General features: G+C 36.6%; 2 protein-coding genes across 2 annotated transcripts in view; both read right to left on the bottom strand.

Moving 5' to 3' along the window:
• The window catches only part of LOC107573597 (CD209 antigen-like protein D), an 8,809-nt gene extending 3,732 nt beyond the window's left edge, over positions 1 to 5,077 (bottom strand). Inside the window, exons 1-5 of the mRNA XM_016260026.1 lie at positions 5,068 to 5,077; positions 4,107 to 4,120; positions 3,107 to 3,113; positions 1,709 to 1,722; positions 709 to 715 (exon numbers count right to left, since the gene is read on the bottom strand). Coding sequence (XP_016115512.1) covers positions 709 to 715; positions 1,709 to 1,722; positions 3,107 to 3,113; positions 4,107 to 4,120; positions 5,068 to 5,077 — 52 coding nt within the window. The remainder of the gene's footprint in view (positions 1 to 708; positions 716 to 1,708; positions 1,723 to 3,106; positions 3,114 to 4,106; positions 4,121 to 5,067) is intronic.
• Positions 5,078 to 14,499: 9,422 nt separating this feature from the next.
• LOC107573608 (C-type lectin lectoxin-Thr1-like) lies at positions 14,500 to 21,497 on the bottom strand. Its single transcript, XM_016260037.1, has 8 exons — positions 21,414 to 21,497; positions 21,242 to 21,345; positions 20,738 to 20,819; positions 20,159 to 20,308; positions 19,662 to 19,766; positions 19,124 to 19,245; positions 15,327 to 15,430; positions 14,500 to 14,956 (listed from the first exon to the last, which is right to left on the bottom strand). The coding sequence occupies exons 4-8, from the start codon at positions 20,259 to 20,261 to the stop codon at positions 14,818 to 14,820; spliced, it is 573 nt and encodes a 190-aa protein (XP_016115523.1). The 5' UTR covers positions 20,262 to 20,308; positions 20,738 to 20,819; positions 21,242 to 21,345; positions 21,414 to 21,497; the 3' UTR covers positions 14,500 to 14,817.
• Between the last annotated feature and the right edge of the window lie 1,344 nt (positions 21,498 to 22,841).

Genomic DNA, 22,841 nt, shown 5'->3' with positions numbered 1-22,841 from the left:
AATTTTTACAGTGTTTTACCGTAATTCTACCATGGAAATTAACTCAGCTCCCATTGCTTCAAACAGTTCAAGTATAAAAACTAGCGTTCATACGATATTAGTATTAGCTATAGCACACATGTGTGAGACGAAGTAACAAAGAGATCATAACTGTATCAGCAACGCCACAGTTACTGTCTTTAAATAAAGCAGCAGAACGTCAGTGTTTGTGGCTCATCATTGACTGAAGCACAGGCTCTACTCTCCAGCACAATGGAGACCCACAAAACTACATTAAACTAACAGATCTCTCTTGTGCCAAAACACAATAATACCGTTCAGTTCAATATTTACTCTCCTTATCAGTTCATGACTTTGCATAACTTTTTTTCTATGTATGTTCACAGATATTTCAGTCAAATTAACTTTTTCCATTTGGTAAATCTGACTCTTACGTTTTACAGTATATTGCTGTTTTTTTCCTGGACTTAACGGCAACAAACTGTAGAAAAACAGTTATTTACTGGCAACCGTGCTGCCAGTAAATAAATGTTTTTTTACAGTTTGTGGCCGTAAAATAATTACAGTTTATTACTGTTAAATTACATTTCATGCTGTTTTTTTCCATCTTACATATTTAAGATCCTAAAGAATCATATCAACTTGTGGAAAATGGGCATCCGATGATCGCTTTAACACTGGTTCATTCATAAAATCGTACAACCTTACCTTCTCGCTGTGGAAATACAAAAGGAACACAGAAGACGATGAGCACAACCCTGAAAAGGGGCAGAGCTGCAGGTGCATAAAAGCAGGGCAATGTACGTACACTCTTAAAAAAAAAGGTGCTTCAAAAGGTTCTTCAAGCGATGCCATAGAAGAACCATTTTTGGTTCCACAAAGAACCGTTCAGTCAAAGGTTCTTTAAAGAATCATCTCTTTCTTACCTTTTTGTAATCTGAAGAACCTTCTTTCGCCACAAAGAAACTTTTGTGAAACAGAAAGGTTCTTCAGATGTTAAAGGTTCTTTATGGAACCATTTAGACGAAAAGGTTCTTCTATGGCATCGTGAAGCACCTTTATTTTTAAGAGTGCAATTGCATGTAATTTGTTGATGTTGTGTTGGCCAGTAAACAGGAAAGCATCTTCTGAATGTCTGGTGTATATTGATTTTTTTGGTTAAGCGCATATGTACTGTGATGTCCACTAACAGCATTCTATAAACATTAACTCACAAAGCACAAAGGTGCAGGTAAAACCAGGGATGTGGAAACGAAAAGTGATGAAGGAGAAACATTTTCAATTTTATCAGCCTCTCTTCACAATATAACACTGATTAAACGTCAGTCAAGGACAATGAAGCAGATACACAAGAATAATATGAAATAAAAACAAAGATGTCATTTACTATGGTAATAATGGTTATTGACAATCTTATTCATAGAGAAAGCAATTCAATTCAAAAGCAATTTTACAGACACTCAGCATCAGAATGACTGGGAGAATCAGGGCCACTTTTAGACTTCTGCAGTCTACTGTGATTGTCACCTCAACACTGCAGACCAACAAGTGACAGACAGTGATTTAAAGACAGGTAATAGTGATCCAATTTCTCAGAAATCCCTTTTCTCTTATCAGAGAATGAGAGATCATTCCAGTTTTTCAGGCTGTGTTTTGAAGTAATCAATTCAATACAGTCCATTTTTACCACGATAGTTATTCGGCTCACCTTCAGCCCAGAACCTGAAAAAAAAGATTTTTAGTGATCAGAACACCTAATGTTTACTCAAAGTTTTCATCCATTTACCAGTTAAATGAGGAATGTCACAAGCAATTCAGTAATCAACAACACACGCAGCAGCACAATAGTTTCAAGAATAAACTGCAGAAGCAGAAGTAGAAGTGAAAATTCAAAAAAAGTATAAAAGAGGAGGATATTCTTTCAATAGAATGTATTTGTGAGAAGTGTCTTTCGTGGTTGTGCTGGTTGGGTTTCTGTAAGAGCTGTGAATTCAGCAAATCTTCTTGTTGACGGTCTTATTTTTAACATAAGAATACCAAGTCTAAAACAAATAAATCCACATCTGACAGAAATAAGGTCAATCTGGAAATACTGTTTTTGGAGTTATTTAATGAAGTTGGCAAAGGTTGAGTTTTTACTTTCAGCCAAAATTTTACATCTGAGCAACATTTGAGTCCACACCCAATTTCCAATGAAAAGTTTCCCGCTTAAATCTTAATTAGAATGTTGGGGGGAAACGTTCTAATAACGTTACCAATAAACGTTTTTAGAATGTTTTTAGAGAATGTTATCCTACCTTTTAACAGAACATTTTGGGAACTCAAATAAAACTTGCTGCTGAAAACATTCCCAGAACATATAATATTTCTGGAACATTCTTAGAACAATAACATTCCTAGCTGGGATAATTAATGACACAACAGGTGGGAACAATGAACTCATCAAGACACAGGCAAAACTAGGTCACAACAGAAAGTCAAAACACACCAACATATAATGCTTCAACAAGACCCCCATACAATCAGATAACACCAAAGTCACTTTCTTCTGAAGAAAATCCTATTAAGATATTATCCGCAACCAAAGAACAACCAAGGCATTGATTTCTTTGGTTATGGGTTAAACTCAGATGTAGGTCACAATATGGAAGAAAATATCTGTCAATTACCTAGAATCATCTTCTGTTCCTAGACATTAATGTAAATTATTATTACACCCGTTATTATCTACTCTCCTTATCAGTTCATGACTTTGCATAACTTTTTTTCTATGGATGTTCACAGATATTTCAGTCAAATTAACTTTTTCCATTTGGTAAATCTGACTCTTACGTTTTACAGTATATTGCTGTTTTTTTCCTGGACTTAACGGCAACAAACTGTAGAAAAACAGTTATTTACTGGCAACCGTGCTGCCAGTAAATAAATGTTTTTTTACAGTTTGTGGCCGTAAAATAATTACAGTTTATTACTGTTAAATTACATTTCATGCTGTTTTTTTCCATCTTACATATTTAAGATCCTAAAGAATCATATCAACTTGTGGAAAATGGGCATCCGATGATCGCTTTAACACTGGTTCATTCATAAAATCGTACAACCTTACCTTCTCGCTGTGGAAATACAAAAGGAACACAGAAGACGATGAGCACAACCCTGAAAAGGGGCAGAGCTGCAGGTGCATAAAAGCAGGGCAATGTACGTACACTCTTAAAAAAAAAGGTGCTTCAAAAGGTTCTTCAAGCGATGCCATAGAAGAACCATTTTTGGTTCCACAAAGAACCGTTCAGTCAAAGGTTCTTTAAAGAATCATCTCTTTCTTACCTTTTTGTAATCTGAAGAACCTTCTTTCGCCACAAAGAAACTTTTGTGAAACAGAAAGGTTCTTCAGATGTTAAAGGTTCTTTATGGAACCATTTAGACGAAAAGGTTCTTCTATGGCATCGTGAAGCACCTTTATTTTTAAGAGTGCAATTGCATGTAATTTGTTGATGTTGTGTTGGCCAGTAAACAGGAAAGCATCTTCTGAATGTCTGGTGTATATTGATTTTTTTGGTTAAGCGCATATGTACTGTGATGTCCACTAACAGCATTCTATAAACATTAACTCACAAAGCACAAAGGTGCAGGTAAAACCAGGGATGTGGAAACGAAAAGTGATGAAGGAGAAACATTTTCAATTTTATCAGCCTCTCTTCACAATATAACACTGATTAAACGTCAGTCAAGGACAATGAAGCAGATACACAAGAATAATATGAAATAAAAACAAAGATGTCATTTACTATGGTAATAATGGTTATTGACAATCTTATTCATAGAGAAAGCAATTCAATTCAAAAGCAATTTTACAGACACTCAGCATCAGAATGACTGGGAGAATCAGGGCCACTTTTAGACTTCTGCAGTCTACTGTGATTGTCACCTCAACACTGCAGACCAACAAGTGACAGACAGTGATTTAAAGACAGGTAATAGTGATCCAATTTCTCAGAAATCCCTTTTCTCTTATCAGAGCATGAGAGATCATTCCAGTTGTTCAGGCTGTGTTTTGAAGGAATCAATTCAATACAGTCCATTTTTACCACGATAGTTATTCGGCTCACCTTCAGCCCAGAACCTGAAAAAAAAGATTTTTAGTGATCAGAACACCTAATGTTTACTCAAAGTTTTCATCCATTTACCAGTTAAATGAGGAATGTCACAAGCAATTCAGTAATCAACAACACACGCAGCAGCACAATAGTTTCAAGAATAAACTGCAGAAGCAGAAGTAGAAGTGAAAATTCAAAAAAAGTATAAAAGAGGAGGATATTCTTTCAATAGAATGTATTTGTGAGAAGTGTCTTTCGTGGTTGTGCTGGTTGGGTTTCTGTAAGAGCTGTGAATTCAGCAAATCTTCTTGTTGACGGTCTTATTTTTAACATAAGAATACCAAGTCTAAAACAAATAAATCCACATCTGACAGAAATAAGGTCAATCTGGAAATACTGTTTTTGGAGTTATTTAATGAAGTTGGCAAAGGTTGAGTTTTTACTTTCAGCCAAAATTTTACATCTGAGCAACATTTGAGTCCACACCCAATTTCCAATGAAAAGTTTCCCGCTTAAATCTTAATTAGAATGTTGGGGGGAAACGTTCTAATAACGTTACCAATAAACGTTTTTAGAATGTTTTTAGAGAATGTTATCCTACCTTTTAACAGAACATTTTGGGAACTCAAATAAAACTTGCTGCTGAAAACATTCCCAGAACATATAATATTTCTGGAACATTCTTAGAACAATAACATTCCTAGCTGGGATAATTAATGACACAACAGGTGGGAACAATGAACTCATCAAGACACAGGCAAAACTAGGTCACAACAGAAAGTCAAAACACACCAACATATAATGCTTCAACAAGACCCCCATACAATCAGATAACACCAAAGTCACTTTCTTCTGAAGAAAATCCTATTAAGATATTATCCGCAACCAAAGAACAACCAAGGCATTGATTTCTTTGGTTATGGGTTAAACTCAGATGTAGGTCACAATATGGAAGAAAATATCTGTCAATTACCTAGAATCATCTTCTGTTCCTAGACATTAATGTAAATTATTATTACACCCGTTATTATCCCCATTCAGTTAATTGTCATCAAAAATAAAGGTCCATTTAGGCCTGCTTAGGGTGGTCTTTTGGGTGGTCACGGATTCCTCTTGTTGGATTTTGTAGCTGCAAACATATATTTATTTATTTTTTTTGCTAACATAGTTTTGTAATTCTGTACATGTGGCTGGGTCTGAAGAGAGTTTCAAACTGGAAGTCTATATCCTTATTAAAGGCCAGAGTCATATAAAATCACTTCCTTGTAAATTTAGCACTATTAGGCTATATAAAAAAAATTAGTCATCATTCTGAAAATCACAACTCATCAGTGAAGATGTACAGCAAGACACAGGAGCAAAATATGGATTTTGAGGCCATTTATGAAAGTGATGAAGACACTACTGGACCTCGAACACGGAGCTACATCCAGGTTAAAGGAAAAGCTCTACAGTGCAGTAAGTAGAAAGTTTCATTTGAAGCAGAAACAGTTTTAGTAATGTTTGAAACAAAATAATATTTTTGTCTATTTTTTTCAACTGGATTTTTCCGATAACATAATTATGCTGATATATCAAAGGATCTCAATCATTGTGATTATAAAAGAACGTAAAAAGACATGTCTGTTATCTAAAGACAAGGGTAGATTATCTAAAAAGCCTGAAGTGAAACAAAGTGTATTAACTGTAAATAATTGTGTGTTTTGGTCGTGTTCCTCAGGAGGAAGTAGATGTTTGGTGTTGATCACAGTGGGTCTCGGGCTCATTTGTGTTCTTCTGCTGGTCTTCATCATACTGCTGTACTTCACCATCACAGCAGAGAGAGACCTGATAAAGAGTTACAAGAACACAGCTGAAGAGTTCAATCAAACCATCAACAGCTTACAGGACAATTAAACTGATCTAATGACTGAAAAACACCAACTGCAGAACAACTTCAGCTCTTTGAGTCAGAAGAACCTGGAGACCAGAGTCAGAGATCTCACTGCTGAGAAAGACCAGTTACAGCGAGATTTTGACTCTTTGGGTCAGAGGAATCCGGATTTTGAAGGCAAAGTCACGACTCTGAGTGATGAACTGAAGAAGAACGTTTCTAAAGGAGGTTAGTATCAATCTGTTTTTGTATAAGTATTTCCCCCCAGAGTTTTCGTTATATTTTGAGTGTGTTTCTATTTGGAAATCAGTGTAGTCTAGATGGCTTGTTCGTTTCCAAAAAGTTGATGAGCTGGTCTGCCAGCAGGCAGTACTGCAGGGATCGTGGTGGTGATTTGGTCATTATCAAAAGTTTAGAGAAGCAGGTGAGTTTGTGTGAGTGAGTTTATGTCTGTTAATGAACAAAAGAATCACACTTACTGTATTCCTGTTTTTATTCACACACAGAGGGTCATGTCTTCACTAGTCAGACTCAGTGAGAGAGCGTGGATTGGTTTGTCTGACATAGCGACCGAGGGCAATTTGACATGGGTGGATAAATCACCACTGAATCAGGGGTAAGATCTAAAACACTCACAGAAAACCACTGCTGATTTAGTTTAGTCTTTTGTATTCTCATTATAAAAATGAGTCCATCACAACCTTCAGAAAACAGCTGAAGACATCTTTTCTAAAAACTCAATAATGGCAACAGCCACAATTAAAGAAACATCCTATAAATAAATTGTATTGGAAAACGAATCTTCTCTGTTTTAGTTTTCTGCATTTTCACTTTACTACTTTAACTTACTTTTGTGGTACTATGAATAATGTTGGCTATTTTATGATGAATTCTTTGTGACTTTTCCATTTGTTAGTTACAAATAAAGGTATCTGCTTATTTAATGGTTCCTAAATGAGAAAACTTTGGGGATGTTGTTATAGCTGAAAATGTGGGATTCTGAATCATTTAAAATTTGATCCGTGTTCAGGTTTTGGTTTGAAGGTGAGCCGAATGACGAAGATGGAAATGAGGACTGTGTTGAAATTATGGCTTTTTCTTCCACCCTGAACAACTGGAATGATCTCTCATGTTCAGCGAGGAGAAGAGGGATTTGTGAGAAATAAGGTTCATCCTGTCTTGTTTTTGTTTTACTTATATTATCTTGTGGAATTATTCTTATTGTGAGTGCAAAATTTCTGCAAAATATATAAAATGACCAGCTGATATTGAGATGATCACTATTCTCTTAATAAACAAATAAAATATCCTGTTTCTTATGATGTGAATTATGGTGATGGAACACCAATCCTCTGATGCGTTCATGTTTTGCTCCATCACAAGCAGCTCTATATTAATATGATCGTATTCTACTGTTATCATGTGTCTCGTTTGTCGGTCTGAAGTGTTGAGGTGACAATCACAGTGAACTACAGAAGTGTTCAGATTGCTGTAACCCCATATTATTCTGATATTGAGTGTCTATAAAAGGTTAATTTGTTTTTTCTTTAAATAAAATGGTAAATTACCATAGTAAACTGCTTTTCTATTTGCATTGCTCTATGGAGAGGTTTCCTCCAGTCCAGCAGGACGAAGTGATGCTAAAATGTTTTTCTACCAAGTACGATATAATTATATTATTGTTGAATATACTGCAGAAGATTGAAACATGTAAATATCTAATTTGGTAGTACTTAAATTGTTTCCAGCTATGAACATTTATGAATAATAATTAAAAAATAAATAAATAAAACTACAAGGTACACAGTAAAATCCCGAGTGTTAAATTAACACTGCTCGGAGCATATATGGTCCCACTCTAAAAGAGTGTTAAAGTAACTCTGAAGCAGTGTTAAAGTTAATGAGATTATTATGTGATTAATTAAGTGCTGATTGATCATTAGTGATGAACAGCTGCTGTTAACAAGCAGAATCACTGAAGAAAAGAGAAACACAAGAACTACAACTGACTTCAGACACAGACTTAGATGAAATAATCTGAAATAAAAGACTACATTAAATCTCACAAGATCTCAGCAGAAGATGATTAATCATCTCCACAAACAGCATCACCAAATATGGCTGTTGTATATTTCACGAGCCAGCAGATGCTATTGATACGCAGAGGCTTTAAATCTTTTACCGGTAGAATCAGGGGCACTTCAGAGCATCAGGGATCACGAGGCAGCATTTCTTCATGCTTAGGAGACATGAAAAAATAAAGAGAAAAAACAAAACGAGGGTGTGCAATTTATGAAATTGGAAGCAGCTCATGTGCAGTGTCACCACCTTTCTGCTCAGTTTTAGAAAGGTTCATACACTTGAGGGTGCTAAAGATCATTTTCACAATGGGATTAATACAGTTTAAAAGAAAATGTGTACACCTGTGGGAACTGATACCTATTCCAGCATAAACTGTTTATTTCTCAGTTCAGTTTTAACTAAGAGATAAACACCGAGGGAAAAGCAGAAATACAGATGTGTCGAAGGCTGAGTATTTTTTGTCAAGTGATGGAAATGGAGATGTTGAACATAACGGCAAAGGAGCTGAGGAAGGTCTGCATACAGATGAAGATATTTAACCCTCTGATGTTGTTCTGTCGTTTTTAGAAAAATGAAAAAAAAAAATGTTTTCGAAATTTTTAAAAACGCTACTTCATTGGAATGGTACGAAACTTGATGACTTTATGGCAGTCGCTATATGAAAAAAAATTTGACTTGATTCGAAAAAGCTAAATGGTCATAAAAAAAATAGTCACACTTGTTGCAGTCAAAAATGACCGCCATTGGAAATGAATGGGAAATACTCCAAAATACGAAAATACAGATAATTAAGGGGCGACACTCTGAATTATCAAGAGTGCAAAATAGACACACATATGTGAGCACAACTAGTGTGATTGTAACACAAACCAAGTTTCTGCAAATGTGTGAAATAAAAATCAATAATTCAGCCACAATATAGTAAAAACACAGACACCAAGGAAGGGGTTACACTCAAAACATCAAGAGTACAAAACAGACACACTCAAATACACACTCAATTACAATCACACTCACAGACACACACACACACACTCACAAAACACACTATTATACATACACAAATGAACTGGTGTGGTTGTAACAATATGGCAAAATTGAGCCCAGAAGACTCCAATAAGAGGCTGAAATCAGATTGATTAATCTCAGATAAAGCATTCCTGTTCATTTTTTTTTACATTTTTGTTGAATTTTAATGTTATTTGTAATAAAATGTCTTTCCATGTGTTCAGGTTTGACTGTAGTCAAATTAACGCAAAAACTGACATTTCACATCAGCATTTCAATAAATAAATAAATAATCTAAACATTTGCAAAAGGTTGTCTTTGAGAATGTTTAAATATATATCCAAATCCACAACTTAAAGAGATAGTTCACCCAAAAATGAAAATTCTGTCATTAATTACTCACCCTCATGATGTTCCAAACCCGTAAGACCTCCGTTCATCTTCAAAACACAAATTAAGATATTTTTGATGGAATCGGAGAGCTCTCTAACCCTCCCATTGACAGCAAGGATCCTAACACGATCAAGGTCCAGAAACATAGCAAGGAGATCGGTAAAATAGTCCATGTGACATCAAGGGTTCAACTGTAATTTTCAGAAGCTACGAGAATACTTTTTGTGTGCAAAAGAAAAAAAAAACAACTTTATTCAAATTTGTCTCCTCCGCGTCACCCTAGCGCCATTTTGGAGAATATCCACTGAAAGTAAATGGCATATGCTGTTCTGCGTCAGCCGCACCACACGGATATGTTTTCTACTTTGTACATACGCTTTGATTTGAATGAAAACAACGTATCCACGTGGTGTGGCTGACACAGAACAGCATACACCATTTACGTTCAGTGGATACTCTCCAAAATGGTGCTAGGGTGATGCGGAGAAGACAAATTGTTGAATAAAGAGTAAAAGTGTGCAAAAAAGTATTCTCGTAACTTCATAAAATTACAATCGAATCCCTGATGTCACAAGGATTACTTTACCGATGTCCTAAAAAAAATAAAAATCTTCATTTGTGTTCCGGAGATGAACGGAGGTCTTACGGGTTTGGAACGACATGAGGGTGAGTAATTAACGACAGAATTTTCATTTTTGGGTGAACGAACCCTTTAAAAAAATATGTAGGAATCTAGTGGCTAAACCATGAAATTGAAGATGTTTTTCTTTTTTTTACTCCCACCAGATGGCACTAATCTGCCTTCAAAAATTGGATTTTAAAGGCAATATGGGCCTCATTCTTGAAACACGAGCATAATGAATTTTAGTGTAAATTGTTCATAAAGCTGTTCTGACGTAAATTTTCGGATTCATGAAAGTGTTCTTATTTTCAAAATGTTTGAAAACATTTTGCTCCTTACCACGTGTAAATGGTGCGTAAAACGTTCTGTGTTCTTTTTGGCAAACTGATGACACTGAACTTTGATGCACTGCCATTATAATATTTTACAAGTTTGTTTGCTCTGCTTTTTTTTGTAGCTGAGAGTTGATAAACTGTTTAGCTTTGGGTAAAACGCAGTGCTTGTCAGTCACTTTTTTCACAACCGTCCAATCAGTGGAGGAGGGGCGGGATAAATACTACACTGACCAATCATCCTACTTGTACAACAACTGAACAACAACAGAGAAGTTAATATGGCTGGTTACTGTATTTTTATATTCAGTAATATTCTTCAAAATGAAATATTAGTAATACGTTGCTGCCATGGATATTCCTAATCATAACAACCGAAGCATCTCAGTTGGAAAAACACTGTGCCACCAGAGTGTTCTCAAGCGCCACCAGCTAGCCATTTTCAGAAGAGCGTTTGACATTTTTCAGCTAGCTACTCTTTGGTGGACACACGTTATTGAATATTTATTGATTGGCATATGGCCTATTAGTTTTTGCATTAATGCAATATACTGGAGCCAAACCTGAGAAAGTAGACCAGAATATTCCACTGCGTTCCTGGACACGCTATTTGCGTAGCTGTAATTCATAGGCAGGGATTATGCTTGTTGTGAATGAGTGTGCACACACGCCCTATTTACGAATGATTGGAATTAATTAACATACACATGTTTAACTATCAAATCGGAAGTTTACAAATCGTTTGTGAATCCGGAGGAGAGTTTTCGTGAAGGTCCGTTTTATGCGCAAACTACTTCGAATTTACTCCTATATTTACGAATGTTTCATGAATGAGGCCCATTGTCTCTATTTTAACATGAAATACTGCTGTAATTGAAAAGTAATAGAAAAATATTAGAATTTATTTTTTTTGTTTCAATGGGAAAAAGTGATCATAATTATTGCATAAATATTAATTAGTACCATGAATTTTACTCAAAATAAAAAAGAAAAATTATTATTGAACAAAAATATATTACATTGATTTTAATGAAAATAAATAAAAAAAAGTTACATTTCAGTTGTCCGGTCACTTTTGACCATGAACAACACAAGTGTCACGCTTAGGTCGAGGAAAGGTGCACGAAGACGAAGATAATCTCACTAATATTTAATAGTAATCCAAGATGATGAAGACAGGCTCACAACAGCAGTAACATAAACAATAACCGACCCCGTACTGAACAAAGGAGTGAGCTTAAATGAGGCAACTAATGAGGGCAACACAGGTGCAGGAGGTTAACTGATAACGAACTAAACAATATAATGACCTAATGAACCAAACTAGGACAGGAACAAAACCAAATAAGGGAAGTCCATAATCGTGACAAATCAACAATACCAGAGGGTTAAAATAGGACATTTCAACTCCACCGCTTTTAATCAGAAGACACTGTTGGACATCAGATTTTGTTTTCAAATCTGGAAAGAACGTTAGTGTTACGGATGGAACGAGACGGGAGGCGTGCGGATCCATGGAAAGACAGACCATGCTTCCTAAAAATAGAACCCAATGGGAGCATGTATTGTTTTTTCGTTGTACATGCTCCCACTGGGTTCTATTTTTAGGAAGCATGGTCTGTCTTTCCATTGCTATGCAGATGACACTCAAACCTATCTGCCCTTAAAACAGAGTTAAAATGAACTGAAGCACTTATGTCTTGCCTGTCTGATGTGAAAGCCTGGTTGTCTTTAAATGTTCTTAATTTCAATGAGAGTAAAACCTATTTTGTCTAGTAAAAACTTTGAAACAGTAATTCATGCTTTTATTACATCTAGATTAGACTAATGCAACTCGCTGTGTTTTGGGATTGGTCAGTCAGCCCTATCCCGCTTGCAGATAGTTCAAAATGCAGCTGCAAGGCTTTTAATGAGTACCAAAAAACGTGATCATGTTACACCAGTTTTACATTCTCTGCACTGGTTGCCTGTGCGCTATCGAGTTCATTTTAAAATTATTCTCTTAGTGTTTAAATCATTAAATGGTTTAGCCCCTGCTTATTTGTCTGATTTATTGACTGAACATCGGCCCCTCTTGTCTCTCCGGTCGTCCAACCAGAGATTATTATGCATCCCAAAGTTGACGCTTAAATGCAGGGGTGACCTCGCTTTCTCAGTTGCTGCCCCTAGATTGTGGAATGCTCTGCCCCTCTGTATTAGATCTGCACCTTCACTATCTGTTTGTAAATCCATGTTGAAAACCTACCTTTTTGACTTGGCGTTTTATCAATGAGAACTTTCTACTGAACTGCTTCTTTTAGTAATTATTTTGTATTGTCTTATTGAAATGTTTTTATTGTGCAGCACACTGGTCAACCCACGGTTGTGTTTTATAGTGCTATATAAATAAAATTGACATTGACATATGCAAAGCTTTATTTAAAGACGTGGTCATAAAACAGGCAAGGGTCAGACAATGGCACAAAGGTATATTGAGGGCAAAACAAAAGAGTAAAGTAGGCGTGGGTCAATCAACGGTGAACGTAATCCAAAGGGCGAGGCAAACGGGTAATCCAACAAACAGGCAATTGTCCAGGCGAGGTACAAACAAAGTCCAAAACGGCAAGACAAAGGGTAATCGAAGGCAGGCAATGACTCCAGGACAGACAGAGATCAGACACGGGTTAAATAGGCAATAAACAGGACAGGACTAGACTTAGAAAATGCGTAATGGCTCCGTAATCTATCGGGGAGAATTGTGTGGCTGCCGGCTGGTTGTTGCCATCTACCTTCGTTAGATTTTACAATTTGGGTGTCCCTGCCCTGCAGATGCGGATCTTTTCTGCTTGAACTACCCATTCCCCCTTTGGGTGGAAGGGCCATCTTAAGTATACCTCAGGTTATTACTCGGGTCTCTTCTGTGGCTTAGGCTTATGGGGCCCTCTAGTGAATGCTCTTGAGTCGGGCTTGTAGAGCAGGCTTAGTTCTGCTTCTGCTCATCGCATGGCACTGCTGGATGCGTTCCCCATAGCGTCAATAAAGCTGACACAATGGGAGTTCCTGTTCAATAGGGAACACTCTGGTTACTAATGTAATCTTGGTTCCCTGAGATAAGGGAACAAACGTTGCATGACGTGCAGTGCCATGCTATAAGCTGCACATGAATCATTGCCTGTCTCAACAGTTAAATGATTCTGACGAAATGAAGTTCCGGGCCGACTTATATAGCAGTCAGCTCCGCCCATTCTGTAGGGCTCAAGTGCCATTGGTTTGTGCAACTACACAAACGTTAACAAATCAGACTTCAGTATAAACAGGAGTTTCCCCATAGCGTCAATAAAGCTGACACAACAGTAGTTCCAGTAGTAGTCCAGTGGGATCTCTATCGGGGAGAATTGTGTGGCTGCCGGCTGGTTGTTGCCATCTACCTTCGTTAGATTTTACAATTTGGGTGTCCCTGCCCTGTAGATGCGGATCTTTTCTGCTTGAACTACCCATTCCCCCTTTGGGTGGAAGGGCCATTTTAAGTATACCTCAGGTTATTACTCGGGTCTCTTCTGTGGCTTAGGCTTATGGGGCCCTCTAGTGAATGCTCTTGAGTCAGGCTTGTAGAGCAGGCTTAGTTCTGCTTCTGCTCATCGCATGGCACTGCTGCATGCGTTCCCCATAGCGTCAATAAAGCTGACACAATGGGAGTTCCTGTTCAATAGGGAACACTCTGGTTACTAATGTAATCTTGGTTCCCTGAGATAAGGGATGCCATGCTATAAGCTGCACATGAATCATTGCCTGTCTCAACAGTTAAATGATTCTGATGAAATGAAGTTCCGGGCCGACTTATATAGCAGTCAGCTCCGCCCATTCTGTAGGGCTCAAGTGCCATTGGTTTGTGCAACTACACAAACATTAACAAATCAGACTTCAGTATAAACAGGAGTTTCCCCATAGCGTCAATAAAGCTGACACAACAGTAGTTCCTGTTCAATATGGAACATCTACTTCCTACTTCTTCCAGGACCAAAAACACACAAATATCAACTAATACCCATCCTGCTGGAAATCTCTCCATAAAGCAACAAAGCAGATACACAATAAATTAAACCAAAAATGCTGTGATTATACTGTCAATTGACCATTTTATTAAAACAGAAAGCAATTAAAATCCGAAGCAGTTTCACAGACACTCAATATTAAGAGTAAAAGTGTGAATTGTTGCAGTCTGGGGCACATTAAACTTCTGTAGTTTACTGTGATTGTCACCCCTACACTTCAGACTGACAAATGAGAAACATGATAACAATAGAATACGGTCATACTAACATAGAGCTGCTATAATGGAGCAAGACATTTACACATCAGAGGTTAAGTGAGCAGCATTACCCTTTTACATTAAAGCACTTTTAAAAGCATGTAAAAGCAAGACAAGGATGAATCCTATTTCTCGCAAATCCCTTTTTTCTTCTCAGAGCATGAGCGATCATTCCAGTTTTCCAGGATGAGATCTGAAGGCATCAGTTCAATACAGTCCTCATCTCTAGCTTGATAGTTATTCGGCTCACCTCTGGCCCAAAACCTGAATAAAAATGTGCCAGATTTTTAATGATTCAGAACCCCTAAAGTTTGCTCAAAGCTTTCATCTCTTTAGTAACTGAATGAGGAATGTCACAACCAAATCAGTAATCAACAACACTCGCAGCAGCACAATAGTTTAAAAAGTAAATGAAAATACTGCAGAAGCAGAAGTGAAAATTTAAGAGAGGAGGAGAATATTCTTTAAATAGAATGTATTTGTGAGAATTGCCTTTCATGGCCATACTGGTTGTGTTTGTGTAAGAGCTGTGAATTCAGCAAATCTTCTCGTTGATGGTCTTATTTTTCTAATAAGAATAAAAACTAAAATAAATAAATTCACAGTGGTTTTCTGTGAGTGTTTTAGTACTTACCCTCTATTTAGTGGTGACTTATCCACCCATTTCATGATGCCCTCATTCTCTGTGTCAGACAAACCAATCCACACGCTCTCCTTGATGAATGAAGATATATGTCTCTGTGTGTAAATACAAGCAGGAATGAGTGTGATTCCTTTCATGCAGTTATACACTGTAAAAAAATTGTGCCTTTAAATAACAGTAATTTACTGGTAGCAGGGTTGCCAGTAAGGTACTGTTAATTTACGGCTTTCAACCGTTAATTTACAACTCTAAATTTTTACAGTAATTCTACCATGGAAATTAACTCTGCTCCCATTGCTTCAAACTGTTCGAGTTTAAAAACTAGCGTTCATACGATATTAGTACTCTGAACTTATTTAATTTGAGTCCACTGAGAAGGAATATTTCTTAGTATAAAACTGCAAACACTTAATGTGTAACAACAAAATAACTAAAAACATGACTTTAACTCAAATCATTGCAGTTCACTGTTAGCTACAACACACATGTGTGAGACGAAGTAACAAAGAGATCATAACTGTATCAGCAACTCCACAGTTACTGGCTTTAGATAAAGCAGCAGAACATCAGTGTTTGTGGCTCATCATTGTTATACACTGTAAAAAAATTGTGCCTTTAAATAACAGTAATTTACTGGTAGCAGGGTTGCCAGTAAGGTACTGTTAATTTACGGCTTTCAACCGTTAATTTACAACTCTAAATTTTTACAGTAATTCTACCATGGAAATTAACTCTGCTCCCATTGCTTCAAACTGTTCGAGTTTAAAAACTAGCGTTCATACGATATTAGTACTCTGAACTTATTTCATTTGAGTCCACTGAGAAGGAATATTTCTTAGTATAACTGCAAACACTTAACGTGTAACAGCAAAATAACTAAAAACATGACTTTAACTCAAATCATTGCAGTTCACTGTTAGCTATAGCACACATGTGTGAGACGAAATAACAAAGAGATCATTACTGTATCAGCAACTCCACAGTTACTGGCTTTAGATAAAGCAGCAGAACGTCAGTGTTTGTGGCTCATCATTGACTGAAGCACAGACTCTACTCTCCAGCACAATGGAGACCCACAAAACTACATTAAACTAACAGATCTCTCTTGTGCAAGAACACAATAATACAGTTCAGTTCAATATTTACTATCCTTATCAGTTCATGACTTTGCATAACTTTTTTTCTATGTATGTTCACAGATATTTCAGTCAAATTAACTTTTTTAATTTGGTAAACCTGATTCTTACGTTTTACAGTATATTGCTGTTTTTTTCCTGGACTTAACGGCAACAAACTGTAGAAAAACAGTTATTTACTGGCAACTGTGCTGCCAGTAAATACATGTTTTTTTTTACAGTTTGTGGCCGTAAAATAATTACAGTTTATTACTGTTAAATTACATGTCATGCTGTTTTTTTCCATCTTACATACACTGTAAAAAATTGCTGTAAAAAAACGGCCATATTCTGACAGTAACGTCCTGTTTTTTCATTGCAACAGTACAATCCCGTAAAAAAACAACGTATTCTGGGTAATTTTTGTTATTTTCGAGAAAGTATCCTTCTGCAGTCCTTGTAGTAACAGCCTTCAGATTCGACACTCAGAGACTGTTTCAAATCACACCCTACACCCTCATTCACTATTCCCTACATGAGTTTACTAATACAGTCCACCTGACAGAGAGAATGAACACTAATGAGTGAATTCAGACACTGATGAACAGCTGCTGTTAACAAGCAGAATCACTGAAGAAAAGAGAAATACAAGAACTACAACTGACTTCAGCCACAGACTTAGATGAAATCAACTGAAATAAGACAGCAGAACGTGATCAAACAACTCCACACACAGCATTACAGTTTGACTTTATTTCTGGCATATATCTACACAAATGATTTGAGAATAAACAGAGGTTTAGATGTTTTATTGAACACGTTGTGTTCACCTCACCATCGAGGCGATCAGTGTTTGCTTTAGTTGGGCTCTTGACCCTTCACTTTATAATGCTGGCTTGTCTGGTTGTTGTAACTGTGTTTGTAAAGCACATTTGTTATAACAATAAAAGCGTAGAAAAATTATTGTTGATGGTGGTGCTAGAATTATTTCATGGCCTGATTCACTGATCTCATTCAGTGGCTGATTTGTATATCTATAGTGTGGGTAATCATTTGGTTCATTTAATTTTAGATAGCTATATGACACAGCAAGCTCAGATTATGAAAGACAATTTAGATGGGTTTTGAAAACTTCAAAAGGTTTAAAATCTACGACAACACCAAGACACACAGAGACATCAAGAATCAGCACATGAATCTCAACAATGGTGACAATCAAAAGCTTCATGCTGCAATGCATGCTGGGTACCAGCACAGCACAAAACTCATCAATGACTCCCAGCATGCATTGCGGCATGAATAAACTATGCAGCTGAATTGTCCACTAATTTTCTTTAATTCTTACTAGGTGCTTTTATATTTGCTTTTGTTTTTGTGTTGAGTTTTAGTAGCGTGTTTTGTCATGTTCAGAGTCTATCTTTTTATTAATTTTTGGATTGTCACCGTTGTTGAGATTCATACGCTGATTCTTCATATATGTTTCATAAAATGGCAAAGCTTTCTTTTTTTGAGTGATGTGTGTGATCTTTCATAATAGCCTGCTTATTCTTTAGCTGTAATATGTTACTATAACATGGCTTTGGTACAAAAAGAGACTTGGACTAAATCAGTAAACCGTACTTTTAAAGAGAGCATTATAATTTACAATTCACAATCATCAGCATTATATATTGTGCTCTGGTGCTTTTTTACCACAACAAATGAGTTGAAAAACACAATGGTGAAAGCAAGTTAAAAAAATGAATGTTAATAAATCAAGGTTCAAGATCCCAACTAAAGCAAACACTGATCTCCATCATGGTAGTGTCCCAAAACAACAACATCTAAACATCTATTAATTTTCAGTGAGCACTTCTGTACACATCTGACAGAAATAGCACCAGTCTGGTTAGTAATGTGAAGCTGGTGATGCTGTTTGTGGAGTTGTTTAACCCTTTAAACCCCACAACAAAATCCTCAGTTTTAAATGAACACTTATAATGTGTCCACACTACAGAGTGAAGCAGTGCTGAAGTTAATGAGAGAATTCTGTGATTAATTAAGTGCTGATTGATCATTAGTGATGAACAGCTGCTGTTAACAAGCAGAATCACTGAAGAAAAGAGAAACACAAGAACTACAACTGACTTCAGCCACAGACTTAGATGAAATCAACTGAAATAAAACATCTAAACTTCTGTTTATTCTCAAATAATTTTTGTAGATATATGACAGAAATAAAGTCAAACTGTAATGCTGTGTGTGGAGTTGTTTGATCGTGTTCTGCTGTGTTATTTCAGTTGATTTCATCTAAGTCTGTGTCTGAAGTCAGTTGTAGTTCTTGTATTTCTCTTTTCTTCAGTGATTCTGCTTGTTAACAGCAGCTGTTCATCAGTGTCTGAATTCACTCATTAGTGTTCATTCTCTCTGTCAGGTGGACTGTATTAGTAAACTCATGTAGGGAATAGTGAATGAGGGTGTAGGGTGTGATTTGAAACAGTCTCTGAGTGTCGAATCTGAAGGCTGTTACTACAAGGACTGCAGAAGGCTACTTTCTCGAAAATAACAAATATTACCCAGAATACGTTGTTTTTTTACGGGATTGTACTGTTGCAATGAAAAAACAGGATGTTACTGTCAGAATATGACCTTTTTTTTACAGCAATTCTTTACAGTGTAGACACAAAAACTCACCTGCTTCTCTTCAGTGTTGATAATGATCAGATCAGCTCCATGATCCCTGCAGTACTGCCTGCTGTCAGACCAGCTCTTCAACTCACTGGACATGAACAAGCCATCTGGACCCCACAGATATCCTGAGAGAAACACAAACTTTTAAAGCTGGAGTAGGCAGTTTCTGCACTACTAGTGTCACATAGTGGAAATACAAAAATAAAGCATTTTTCAAACAACCTTTGCAAACACCCCTTTCGTGCATCACACCTTCCCCAAATGTGAACAGGAGTCATCATTCGTCATGCGCACTCTGAATGGTCTGCAGTGTGTGTATATACAGTACACACACACACACACACACACACACACACACACTCACTGTACATATGAACCACTTTCATTATTTACTGCTATCAGGCTGTGAAAAGACTCTCAACCAGTATAACAAACAATGTTTATGACAAACGTTGCCTACCCTAGCTTTGAAATTGTATATATAAAAGATTTTTAAAAAGGGAAATTTTTAATATTTCCACAAAAAATTATTTGTACTAACCTCGCTTAAAAGCGGTCTGAAAATGCTGCAGTATGATGCCAGCAATCAGAAGAAGACAAATGATCCCAAGACACACAATGATCGGCACCAAAAATCGCCTTCCTCCTGTTAGACAGGAAGAATAGACAGAAAATATTGATTAATAATTGCTGTACAGTGTTGGTGTCAATAGCCTCGCGGTTAGTGCGCCAACATATAGCACAACTGCGCTCATGGCGACCCAAGTTCAAATCCTGGCTCATGGTCCTTTGCTGATCCCGCTCCCCTCTCTCTTCACCCAATGCTTTCCTGTCTACTCTACACTGTACTTTCCAAATAAAGGCATAAAAAGCCTATAAATAAATCTTTAAAAAAAAATGTATTACCGTACAGTAAAATACGCACACAAGAAAATAGGCTGCGAAAGTAAATTATAATGTTGTTCTTAGAAAACGACTGACATTCTAACAGTTCTCACTTCCTGAAAGCTTACTGATATCAGCAAAGGTTCTGCTTACTGTGATTGCGAACTCTTCCTTCATCTTGGCAGTGTGTTTGAGGTCCAGTTGTCTCCCAAAAATTTCTGTGTTCAGCATTTTCATAAGAGTACTCCAATTCCATTTTTGGTTCTTGTGTCTTGCAGTATGTCTTTACAGATGAGCTGTGGTCTTTCAAATGATGATTTTTTTAGATCAATAAATTTACACTAAATTTATACAGGAGGAAGTGATTTCATTTGACACAGACCGCCAATGTAAATATAGACGTTAAGTCTGACACTTAACTCAGACTTGTTTTCGAAGCTGTATCACTGTAGCATTATGACTTTAGAGCTAACAGACCAACTAAGGTAAACAGTAATCCCCATTATGGTGACTTCAAATAAAAAAATAAATAAATTTAAACCCCTGTTAATTCTCAATAAGAACTTCTGTAGACCTCTATTTGTGTATTGTATTGTACATACATGTACATTCAACCACATGTTGTCTACTAAAAAAAGTCAAGAAGAAACATCTGAGACTTATGGACTCAAACACTGTTATAGACCTTATGCATCAGAGAAACAAGTTCACAGCCATCTTTAGAATTTTTACTTTTAACTTCCGTTTTTTTGCAGTAGCTCTATCCAAGTATGCTGTTTTCCGTGAATGTGTGATACGTCCGGTTCATTAGCCACTGTAGGGAATAATGAAGAATAACAAAGTGCAATAAGGTAAAACTGTTGGCACTACAACATAATTAAGATAATTATTATAATCAACAACACTTGCAGCAGCACAACAGTTTCAATAGTAAACTTAAGAAAGCAGAAGTGAAAATTTAAGAGAGGAGGAGAATATTCTTTTAATAAAATGTATTTTTGAGAAGTGTCTTTCGTGGTTGTGCTGGTTGTGTTTGAAAATTTAAGAGAGGAGGAGAATATTCTTTAAATAGAATGTATTTGTGAGAATTGCCTTTCATGGCCATACTGGTTGTGTTTGTGTAAGAACGGTGTATTCAGCAAATCTTCTCATTGATGGAATTATTTTAAAAATAAAAATAAAAAGACTAAAACAAATAAATCCTCAGTGGTTTTCTGTGAGTGTTTTAGCACTTACCCTTGATTCATTGGTGAATTATCCACCCATTTCATGTTGCCCTCATTCTCTGTGTCAGACAAACCAACCCACACGCTCTCCTTGACCAATGACGATATGTGTCTCTGTGTGAATAAAAACAAGAATAGGTGTGATTCATTTCATTCATTAGCAGACACTCACACAAACCCACCTGCTTCTCTTCAGTGTTGATAATGATCAGATCAGCTCCATGATCCCTGCAGTACTGTCTGCTGTCAGACCAGCTCTTCAACTCACTGGACATGAACAAGCCATCTGGACCCCACAGATATCCTGAGAGAAACACAGACTTTTAAAAAAATACATACATACATAAAAAACCTCATAACCTTATAGCGCCCTCAATGTGTGCTCATACTAATGTGAGGTCAAAGTGCACTCACTGCACAGAGACTAGGTACCCAGCATGCATTGCAGCATGAAGCTTTTGATTGTCACCATTGTTGAGATTCATACACTGATTCTTGATGCTTCTCTTAAATGTTTTTAAAATGACACAACAGTTCAAAATGTGTGTGATTCATAGTGCTTTTGATGTGTGTCATGAACTATTACACTGTTGGATGTTATACTGTATAATCAAAGTGCTATTAAAATGAGGAACTTTAGATTAATAAGGCATACTGAATCTGGGTCAAAATTGTGTTGGTGGCATCAATAGCAAACTGATATCACTTGGTTGCAGTCTCTATTTGGTATTCCTTGCTATAAAAAATGTGCTAGACAAACACAGTTACTACAGCCCCAAAAAATATAATGTTCTAAAGTCATTAACACTAATCGTCTTGATGGTAACATCTAATGAAACAATAAAACATCATCATCTAAATCTCTGTTAATTCTCAATAAGCGCTTTTGTAGATGTCTGACAGAAATGAAGTCAGTCTGGTTAATAATGAGTGAAGCTGGTGATGCTGTTTGTGGAGTTGTTTAATCATTCTGTGCTGAGATCACCAAAGATTTAATGTCTTTTGTGTTTCAGTTGATTTCATCGAAGGCTGTGTCTGGAAGTCAGTTGTATGTTTGGAGAAGGTTCTTATAACAAAGTACTGTTAGCTGAGTGTGCACTCATGAGCTCAGCATGTGAGAGCACTGTGATATCACTGTGATAGTGTTGAGAAACAGGATATAGAAATCCTCCTCGGTGACTGATATTTGAACTGCCTCCTCTCAACCTGCTCAACATTTTGAATTCACAATGAGCTCACATATTACCAGAGTTGGGACTTTCAAGTCACAAGCAAGTCTTCAAGTCATATCCCAAGTCCTCAAAGAGTTAAAGTTAATGAGATAATTAAGTGACTAATTAAATGATGATTGTGCATTAGTGATGAACAGCTGCTGTTATTGAGAATTACAGAGGATCAGATGTTGATGTTTTATTGGTTGAAATGATGGCACCATCATGGAGATCAGTGTTTGCTTTAGTTGTGCTCTTGACCCTTAATTCCTGAATTAAATTGCTTTCTGTCGTACTGCATGAAGAACTATGAAACAGTATGAACAGTGCTATGCACTGAACAGCTATTAGCTGTTTATATGTGGCCGGCTTGACGTCCTTCTAATATACTAAGGAAAA

Source organism: Sinocyclocheilus grahami, unplaced genomic scaffold, assembly GCF_001515645.1.
Source record: "Sinocyclocheilus grahami isolate Dianchi unplaced genomic scaffold, SAMN03320097.WGS_v1.1 scaffold1982.1, whole genome shotgun sequence".
Taxonomy (NCBI): domain Eukaryota; kingdom Metazoa; phylum Chordata; class Actinopteri; order Cypriniformes; family Cyprinidae; genus Sinocyclocheilus; species Sinocyclocheilus grahami.
The sequence above is the reverse complement of the archived record's forward strand: the minus strand, read 5'-3'. Positions and strand labels throughout refer to the sequence as shown.

Coding starts and splice junctions, on each gene's coding strand:
- LOC107573608 (XM_016260037.1), bottom strand. CDS start 20,261: ATGGAATTGGAGTACTCTTATGAAAATGCTGAACACAGAAATTTTTGG. Junction 19,767..20,158: donor AGGAAGAGTTCGCAATCACA/GTAAGCAGAACC, acceptor CCTGTCTAACAG/GAGGAAGGCGATTTTTGGTG. Junction 14,957..15,326: donor AAGTCACCACTAAATAGAGG/GTAAGTACTAAA, acceptor ATTTTTATTCAG/GTTTTGGGCCAGAGGTGAGC.